This window comes from Microchirus variegatus (assembly GCF_963457635.1).
Source record: "Microchirus variegatus genome assembly, chromosome: 4".
Lineage (NCBI taxonomy): Eukaryota > Metazoa > Chordata > Actinopteri > Pleuronectiformes > Soleidae > Microchirus > Microchirus variegatus.
Genome location: NC_139805.1, coordinates 22,059,167 through 22,069,608, shown reverse-complemented (window position 1 = coordinate 22,069,608; position 10,442 = coordinate 22,059,167). Strand labels below are relative to the sequence as shown.

Sequence of the window (10,442 nt, the reverse complement as noted above, 5' to 3'; positions counted from 1 at the left end):
GATTGGTCAGTGTCGAGGCCCTGAGTTCCGCTAGGGACTTTTGATTTGTTCACCCGCGCTGCCCTGTGCTCGGTGCTCCGCGTACAGAATCGATTTAAAATAGTTTTAGTCAAACCAGAGCTTCGAGTGTGCTGGAGTACTTTAGTGTTCGATCACAAAACTAACTTGGGTGTGATACATTCATCGGGTGGCCCCGTGACCTGTTTTTATAAACACTCTAACCACCCTGTCTAGGACATTCTGTGTGCTAAACCGAGATTTGTCTGCCAGGCCACGCCTTCTGTCAGATGTTACAGCCTTTCTGATTGGTCGCGCTGTCTGACCCTTTGAAGTCATGGTTGCCATGTTGTGGGACATTTGTGAAACATTATCATGAAGATGGACAAAACATGATTGGGGATAAAGATCGCTCGATTTAGCTGTCTAAACTAAATCAGTGTGTTATTCAAATAAAATATAACTGGAATTCATCCGGCGATTTTGACAAATATATATATATATATATACGTTTTGTCGCACAATTAACAGTTTTGTTTGGAAGAAGGTTCTCAAATATGAAAACTAAACATATTCATTGTGTTACAAAAATGGGATACTGCCTCTGTGTGTGTGCGTGTGTGTGTGTGCGTGTGTGTGATATTTATTTCTCTCTGTCTTTAAAAAGTAGTGGAAAAAGAAAGAAGCAAACAGTTTTCATGTTGGTGTTTGTTTCAGACATTCACAGTTGTGACTATGACACTATATTTTTCATCAATTTAAATAGTATAAATATAAAATGGAAGATTTAAGAAGAAAACGTTCTTTCTCCTTATATTATTTTTTACACAGCTTGCATGATTGTGCCAAATAAAAAGTGGAAAAAGTGATTGGGACATACAATAAAATCTATCTATCTATCTATCTATCTATCTATCTATCTATCTATCTATCTATCTATCTATCTTTCTATCTATCTATCTATCTATCTATCTATCTATCTATCTATCTATCTATCTATCTATCTATCTATCTATCTATCTATCTATCTTGATGGGAAATGTTAAGAAGAAAACGCCGTCCAATGCGTGGGTGGGATTCCTCATCATGTACACTCACGCTTCTTCCATTTACCGCCCACGAGAATCCTGGGACCTGTAGTCCTCCTGCCCCGTGAGCCTGTTGAGTGTTTACAGCGTCGAACTACAAGAGCGACGCATCCGCGCATGCGTGTAGCGGGTTGATGGGTGTTGGAAGAAAAGCGCATTCTGAATGATTCCCGGACCCCTGCATCTGTCGACGGAAAGGAAACGTGAGGAAATAAACGTTATTCCGGTAATTGTGATGATTCTTCATTGTCTTTTACGTTACGGTGTTTTCAATTGTTGTCAACCTCTAAACAGTCAGTCATATTACGCATAAACGTTAAAAAAAAGAGGAGAGACAGCTATTCTGTGCTGCTACTGGGCTGCCTAACATCATGCTTTAGCTACTGTCACACACAAAGTTAGCGTGTGGTCACTTCACATGTTTGTTGTTGTTAAAGTGTTTTAAAAAGTTGTAACATGCACACAAACTCTGTTCAAGTGAATGGGTACAGGGCATGGCTTTCTATTTGAACAGGTTTAATGTTGAAAGACCATGTTACTTACAAAGTAAAATAGTGAATTAAGCCAAAATAAAAATGTGTAGTTAGCACTTAACACACTTTTTCTTTCCTGTATGACTGATATGGACTTGTGTGTGTATGCATTTATATTTACCAGGGGACGATTTTACCAGTGGGATTTCAAAATGGCAGGTTTGTCACTATCTATCTATCTATCTATCTATCTATCTATCTATCTATCTATCTATCTATCTATCTATCTATCTATCTATCTGTCTGTCTATATGAAATATTCCTGTTTAAAATATTAATACTGTTAAATAATCACAACACTTTTTCTCCTTTTTCCAGCACGCGTTAACAACTTTCCTCCACTGCCTCAGAGACTGAGGATTAAATCATGCTTTTATCAGAACATAGAAGAGGAAATTCCCCCGCCACACCAGCAGTTGGTGCGCAGAGTCTACATCCTCTGGATGAGTATGTGGTTTTTGCATACAAACATCACAACCGACGTTTTCAGCAGTTTGTGATGGTATTGAGTGACACTAATCTCCTGTTCTCCGTCCTCTGCAGTGTATTCGGGAACGCTCTGCTTAAATGTGGTAGGATGTATTGCTTGGATGGCTGGGGGTGGAAGTGCGATAAACTTTGGCTTCTCCTTGCTCTGGCTGGTCCTCTTCAGTCCCTGTAGTTACACCTGTTGGTTCAGACCACTCTACAAGGCTTTCAGGTTAGTCATCATGTGATCATGTGGCAACTCTCATGAACAAGAGCCATGTCTGAGATTCCAGGTTTCCATTCGTCACTAGATGTAAAGACGTGCTCGTAAAGTATGTGCAGCCAAAACTGTCCATTCACAAATGCACGTGGAAAGTCCCAGAAAACTGACCTCCACTTTGTGTATATTCAAATTTAGAGCGAGCACGAATCCCTGTTCAACACCTGGTTTGATGTTAGAGCTGAAGGACAAATGATTGTTATCTCCAGCTTCTTGTGAACTGCCAGGTTCAGAGTCCATACCAGTTAAAAAGTAGTCATTTACCCTGGTCTTTGCAGTATTTCCACCAAACCCTTGACTGAGGCTACATTTACATGAGCTGGATATTTTTAAAAACTGATATTTTCTTCCCTCCGTTTTCCAAAATAACTTTGTGCACACATCATCGTTTTCAAAAAGGTTTCCATTTATATTAACCCGCATAAATATGCTGTCGAGAGCCATCATAACTACGCCAAGCCTGTGGGCGGCAGTGTAGGAAGAAGGAGAAAGCCATACAAGCCATTCAGAATCCTCATCAACAACAACAACAACAACAACGACTGACCTCTCACCCTCGATGTATGGACGTAACTATACAAGTGACAGAGTGACAGCAGCGATGATCGCAACATCCTGAAATTGTCATGAAAATGTCCTGAAGTACTCCCACCAGACAGCAGTCCGCCCAGAGCCGGCGATGCTGACGGTGACGCGGTCTGGCTCACCTCCGAGCCCTAACACGTCTCTGCTCCTCTACGTAATATAGGAGCTGTATTTGCAAATGCAAACATGTAAAAAGAATCATAACCAAATGTAAAAAGGTCGCATTTTTGGAGCGTAGATTGCCTAAAACTCAAACGCAGGGGAAAGTCTCCATTTTTAAAAATACATGTGCTAATGTAAACGTAGCACTGAAGACGTAGCCTGAACCTCATCAAGAAGTTTGTTCTTGGATAAAAGGCCCGCTGTGTTCGCTAACAGCCACTGTTTTTAACGGCGGAAATATTTGAGATTTCTCTGTAACTGAATTGAGTTGATGAACATGTCAGGGATGTAACTGAGACTGTTTTTTAAAGCTGTGGATATGATACCAGAAGTCGGCTCTATCGATGATGCCGTAGAGGGGACTTCCAAGAAGACTGCCCACATGAACCACAGCAAAAAAAAAATCTAACAGCAAAAAGTGGGGAATAGGGCACTGCTTGACTTGAGAATCTTGTGTGCAATGCTAATCTGTTTTCTAACAAGCTCTCAGTAAAAGGAAAAGGAAACTGGTGTGATCTGACAGCATTGGAATCTCATACTTTTCCCACGTTCAGATGGAATGATCGGTGTACGTAGAAATTGGTGAAATATGTTAAGAAGTATAGGCTTTTGCCACGTATCTCTGAATGTTATAAATGATAGATAATGTACAAGTTACGTAGACAAGATGGTCTCGGCGTGGCCACTTCTGAGTCGTGTAGGGACATTTCTCTAGAACAACCCCCTGATTATCAACAGAAATCACATTACTATGGCTGGAAACTAAGAAGTGCCCATAACATGTTCCTGAAATGGATTCTACTGCAAATATTCAATTCAATAGAACTGCACAATCACATTTTAAGTAGGTCATGCAGAGAAGCAGCAGTGTTTTTGTACACACACAGAAGTCCCCATTCTGCACCTGTCATTATTACCAAGACAATTTTTAGTTTTCTTTGCTTTAAATGTGTCATGTACTATTTGATGCTAGTTCTCCCCACACTTTGACAACCTGTGGGAGGATATAGCATGGCTTTAAATTTCAAGTTTTCTTATGCATCATGTTTTGTGTTCTCTTTTTCTCTCTTTTTTGATGTTCATAGGGCGGATAGCTCGTTCAACTTTATGGCCTTCTTCTTCATCTTCTTCCTTCAGTGCGTCTTGGCCCTCATTCAGACTATAGGCATATTTAACTGGGGAACATGGTGAGTAGAATCAAACTAGCTTTGAAGACATTTTTTTTACCACAAACCAGGTCTTGAGAGTTGCGATCAAATGTTAGACGTAGTTGGAAATTGTGGGTTGCTTTCCATCGGATACACGTTCACAGCTTTGTTTAACCTCAAATAAACCCGTGCAGTCGATACGTCATGTGGTTCTAACACCGTTGTTTTTCGGTCATACAGTATCTGCACATTCTTACACCTTAATTTCTATTAATTGAGATTTGTAATGGGGGAAAGAAATTATAGATTATTGGTTGAATTCAGTATCTTCTCAATTCTGTGGATTGTGTGAAAATTTGAAATCTGCTGTCCGTATTCCTGAAGTTTCAAATAATGATTTTAAACGCAGTTCTTTTGGGATACATTATTGAGCTTTATTTGTGATTATACCTTTTTTTTTATTGAGAGAATCAAAACCTGTTTATACTTAACTTTAAAAAAAGTTTTCGTTGTAGTTTTTTATAATTTAAACCATAGACAGTCCCTCTCAATTTGAATACCATTCAGTAGAGAAAACTCTGTATATCAACATTGCAGAGCATGGCAAGCATATGGAGAGTATTTCTGCTGGGAGGAGGTCAGGACAGAGAGCTGTGATCTGAAACCCAACAATAGACTCTAGCTTTAAATGCCCAGTATGTAATTTCTGCAACTGGGGGTATCTCTCTCTCTTCAAAATAATAATAAGAACTAATTTAATGACGTAGAGGATCATGAACTTCAGTTCACTTCCTCATAAAGTGGCTCTTTTTCCATTATACAGTTGGAGCACGACTCGACTCAACTCAGATTGGTATCAGGCACGATGTTTTCCATTACTTCGTAGTACCTCCTCCGTGTGGGCGGGGTCTTCATATCACATCAAAACTTCCCCATACAAAACAGCAGACAAAAAGTCCCCATACAAAAAAGCAGAACAGCAACACAAGATAAAACAGAATAAGCTATAATGCAAACAACAATACAAGCCCAATTGATAAAGGGTTAGATAATGCAAGATAAATAATGTATAAAAAATATAGCAGTATCATATGTTGAGTGGCAGTTTGTAACAAGTTCTGAAGAGGTGAGTGACAGTTTCGAAGAAAGTCGAGGAGAGGGTGTATGGAGGAGGAAGAACTAAGAGTGCGAGTGGGAGAGTAGATGTGTAGGAGATTAGATTAGAGAGGTAAGGGGAGGCATTAACCAGGAGAGCAGAGAGATGGAAAAAAATATGCTGATATTTTCAAATATGCAGAATGAGTAACTCTATTGATGTCAACTTGTTATGAAAAGTGAAAATATCTACAGTGTTGTTGGTGGAATTGTTGAGAGTTAATTTAGCCAGGGTGGATTTACAGACAATTAAGAGAACCTCAGTTTTACTGCTAATGAGTTAAAGAAAGTTGTTTTCGAACCAGGATTTTACTTCAAGTAAGGAGCTGGAGAGGGAAGATGGTGCCAGTTGGGGTTAGTGGAAAGGTAGTGTGGCTGGGAATGGATACCAATCTTTCTTGGTAATGCCAAATGTAAGGAGATGGATGGTAAAGAGCGAAGGACCCAGTCAACATTACAGAAGAGCATCATGAGACACCTCACTACAGCTGGTGAATCTCAGCTCTGCCTAAAGCTGGGCACACACTGCATGGATCACAGTTGGGCAGAGTCTGCACCACTCAGCACTATTTGGGGAGAGTCGGCATGGCCAGTTGGCACGGAAATCTGTTAGTGTGTGAGGGGTAAACGCTCAAATCAGCAAGTGTGTGAGGGTAACAGACCTGACCCGACTTCAATTGTAGCCAATCACCACATATTGCCAACCGCCAGTGGAAAAGAGTAGGTAGGAAACAGCGTCAGAAGACGACAGGAAGCAAAACAACAATGGCGTTTGTTTACCCTTAACTGTCTCTCTCCTAGACATGGTCAGTGACCAGTCATCAGTCGTCTTAAAGAAGTCTAAAACCAGTCAGTCAGTGTGTTCTCCCAAGTCTTTTCAAAGTCTCTAACGACTGTGAAAGTTGTGTAGTGTGTCCTCAGCTTAACAGCTCGTCAGTGCTTTTATCTGTTGCACTTTCACAAACACAGCGTGTCTCACACCTGATTTCAAAGTAAAAGCACTGTTACATTCCTGTTCCAAAATAATGGATGTATGGCTATGAACTGCAGAGGAGCATTTAAAAGTATGTTATTTAAGGCAAGTTTTTAAAGACAAACCCTTTGTGAAACATAGCAGCAGCTCTTCAAAGACGGTGATGTTATTAAAAAGTGACTAAGTAATGAAACAAGCCATTAATTTCAATATGGAATTCTAGAAATTCAAAGAAGTTTGTTCTGAACAAATTAGCGAATGAAGGTAGACTCCTCAAAAATACTGTTTATAAAATGAGTCTCATGTCTTCAGGGTGAAGCAAAGGCAGCTGCATTTGGTTTAGTAAGGTTGAACTATGCCTGTAGCTAACCCCTGAAAACACTATCCTATGACCTGGATGACTGAGAACCTCCTCACGCCTCAGTCTCATAGTTTTCAGATATTTTAATCCAGAAATTTTACATAAATTATATCTTTACAAGCATGTTGTCATAATACAGTAATTCAGGTTTACACTGATCATCCATGTATGTGCACCACCTTTCAAAAGTTTGGAGTCACCTGTATAATTTCTTTGTGTTTTCCATTAAAAGACGCTTTATGGAATGGAATGGAAAATATAGTCAAGACATTGACAAGATTAGAAATAATAACTTTTATTCAAAATAATAACTTTGCTTTGGTCAGAACCAGCAAAACTGTTTTCAGCTGTGATAACATCATTGCACACGGTTTATAAAGGGTTTTCTAATCATCAATAGCCTTCTAACTCGATTAGCAAACACAATGTACCATTAGAACACTGGAAATGGGCCTCTATACACCTATGTACATATTCCATTAAAAACCAGACTTTGCAGCTAGAATAGTCGTTTTACCACATTAACAATGTATAGAGTGTATTTCTGATTCATTTAATGTTATATTCATTGAAAAAAAGTGCTTTTCCTTCAAAAAATAAGGGCATTTCTAAGTGACCCCAAACTTTTGAACGGCCGTGTATGTTGTTCCCTCACCTCTTAATGGCTATAATTATGTCTGTATTAAACCCATGTTGCCGTGTGTACTAACACCTTACTACTCCATCTCACTCTGACCAACTCATCAAAGCGGCTGGATTGCCACAGTGGCCTTTTTCAGCTATAATGTGGGCTCGGCCATAGTGATGCTCATCACAGCTCTGCTCTTCACTCTGGTGACTGTTTTAATGGTACTGGTGCTTATTAAGGTGAGTAAACGCGTAAAATACAATGAAAACACACACACACAGTTGTAAATGTATTTTTTTTTTTTGCCCCTAGTGTTTATAAATGACACGATGTCTTCTTATACGGTGCTCAATAAGAAGGCATGATGTTATTTTTCTAAATAATATTCCCATTTAGAGGAAAATGGCTGACCAAGACAGCACATTTGAACACATTATCACACAGAAGGCACAGAATTACAGGAACACTGCTTAGGATTCATGAAAAACCCAATCAGATTTGTGAAAATGTCTTTTCTTCGCATCTAGACCACATTATTGGAGTCCTGATCAAAAACAGGGCCTGAGATATGTCACACGCGGACTGGATTATCATTTGTTTTTTTTCGAAATGGTAATGGAACATGTTTTTGGGAGGAGTGGACCCCAGAATGAAGTGTCTATTACACTTCAATCCTCTAACTTTTTTATATTATTGAGCTCTCATCACCAGCATTTGAGACCATCATCACCAGCATTTAAATACACTGGTGTAAATGGACTGGTGTAAATGGTGTAAAAGGAGGCAGATTTATTCCCAATAAGATCATTCGCTCTCTCATTAGGGCTGCAACTAACGGTTATTTTCATAATCCAGTCGTCTGTCGAAAAATGCTGAAAAATATTGATCAGTGTTTGTCAAACCTGGAAATGACAACGCTCTTAAATGTCTTGTTTTGTCCACAAACCAAAATGATTCAGTTTAAATGGTTTCTTTGATATATGGAGCAAGAGATATAGAAAGAATATATATAAGAACATAAGATATCTTTAGAAAACACTCAAACCAAATAATAGATCATCAAAATAGTTTCAGCCCTATCTCTCATCCTCCTCCTCTTCCTCACATATTCTTCACACACTGGTATAGTGACTAGACTTTTTTATTGTGTTATTTCTTTCATTTTCTATGCACTCTGGTCAAAATTATTCAGCTCCACTCCGATCACATACCCTGGTATATAAAGTAGAACACCAGAGGGAGCTCACGTACCACAATTAAAGAACAAATGGATCTACCATGTAAATGTAATGACTTCAAAGTGAGAGTTTGTTTTGGTCTATGTTCACACTGAGACATTATGTTGTGGACGTGTTTCCAGGTGCACAGACTGTACCGTGGCGGCGGCGGCAGTTTGCAGCGCGCTCAGGAAGAGTGGAGCAGCGGAGCGTGGAAGAACCCAGCGGTGAGGGAAGCAGGGTTCGATGCGGTCACTCAGACGGCCCAAGGACCGACCTTACCCCAGTACCCGGCTGCCGTGCCGAGCTACCCCGACAACAGTCACTGGTGATAGCCAAGCACGGCCACTAGATGGAGACAGAGAGCAGGTCATGTCTATGGTGTTGTTGAACGCACCATATCATTTCACCTTTACTGCATAATATGCTGTATGATGCCTATGCCGTTTTTGAGTCAGAGGACAATATTGGAGTTTTGTCAGCAAAAGCTTTACTTGTCTTCTAGAAGGTTATTTTCAAAATGTGCCATTCCATTTTACTTGTTACATGCTGTTTATTCAAATGAGACATGCTTTTTTTTTTTTACTTTTATGCTGGAAAGTCAAAACCAGTTTAGCAGTGTGTAATGGATGTGTGCCTTATGGACGTTTGCGCTCTGGCAGAACCTCAGTTAAGTTTTTATTCCTTGTGCTTGATCCTCTCAGTGTTTGCCTGCTGTTAGCTGTGACTTCTTGACATGCGCCTTACTAATGTGCAGTCTCTGCATGTGACGATAGCTTGACTGCCGCCTTAACAAGTTATTATAATTATTTTTATTTTGTTGTTAAACTTCACTTCTGTGTGTAGCAACATGCGATGCATAATCCTCCTGTGCCAAATCACTTGTCTCTCTCCCTTGTTTTTGACACTGGAAAAGTAAGTGTTCATACAATCAGGCGATTGTACACTTTAAATTAAGTATGAAGTATAATTTAATCTTCAATTTATGCCAAATGAAAATAACACCACCTAAAAGTTTACACACTGGACTTTAAAGGATAATGATATCCAGGTCAGCAGTGAGGTGGAATCTTGCATGTGAGTGTAGAAGGTCTGTTTCATAGCGGTCTGACACTAATCAAAGACCAACTTTCTCTCATTTCCAAATCATTTCAAAGTGAAACATCTGCTGAAAAACCAATGAATGTGGCTTCGAATGCAGATTCTAATGCAATCTCGTTTTTTTATTTTTGCTTCAGTTATAAGACTGAAGCCCTTATGAAGCATGGGCACTGACAGGAAGGGAAAGGTGCCTTTTTCTTACTGGTTTGGTTTATTTGACTTGTTAGTGTTCTTCGTGGCCTATTGCCAAATTAAGTGTTGTTTTTTCTCTCTCTCTGTTATTTGATAAGTGACGAAATAGAACCGATGTGAAAATAACCTTTAAATATTGAGACATTTCAATAAATACTCTTGCTCACGTGGTATGTGTCTGTCTTGTTTGAGCGTTTAAGACATTTTAAATGGCTGTATATCCAACTAATGTTACCTGGACATACTGCACGGTATTACGGCCTGAGTTTGTAATGTGTAAGAACATACAGAATATAGATCTGAAATCAGTTCAGCATAACCCTTAAACATGCTGGTCCTATTTCTGTTGGTTTGAATCTCTTAGTCACTCAGTACGTAACTAAGTTACTAAGTTATGTACTTATCAGTGTTCCATTCTGTAGAATGAGTAGAAGAACAGAGGTTCAGGTACAGAGGACTAATGAAAGAGACTCCATTCTCCCTAATAAAACTCAACGATCCATCAAAAATAACGTGAAGCCCTGTATTTTAAAGGTTAAAAGGGAGTTTTAAAA

The 10,442-nt window shown here is 39.3% G+C and overlaps 1 protein-coding gene across 1 annotated transcript; it reads left to right on the top strand.

Moving 5' to 3' along the window:
- The first annotated feature begins 1,210 nt into the window (after positions 1 to 1,210).
- Positions 1,211 to 9,348, top strand: scamp4 (secretory carrier membrane protein 4). Its single transcript, XM_083887436.1, has 7 exons — positions 1,211 to 1,311; positions 1,743 to 1,777; positions 1,937 to 2,065; positions 2,162 to 2,318; positions 4,199 to 4,300; positions 7,500 to 7,617; positions 8,739 to 9,348. Exons 2-7 carry the CDS (start codon positions 1,771 to 1,773, stop codon positions 8,925 to 8,927), a joined length of 702 nt encoding a protein of 233 aa, XP_083743562.1. The 5' UTR covers positions 1,211 to 1,311; positions 1,743 to 1,770; the 3' UTR covers positions 8,928 to 9,348.
- Positions 9,349 to 10,442: the final 1,094 nt, after the last annotated feature.

Coding starts and splice junctions, on each gene's coding strand:
- scamp4 (XM_083887436.1), top strand. Junction 2,319..4,198: donor CCACTCTACAAGGCTTTCAG/GTTAGTCATCAT, acceptor TGATGTTCATAG/GGCGGATAGCTCGTTCAACT. Junction 7,618..8,738: donor TGGTACTGGTGCTTATTAAG/GTGAGTAAACGC, acceptor ACGTGTTTCCAG/GTGCACAGACTGTACCGTGG.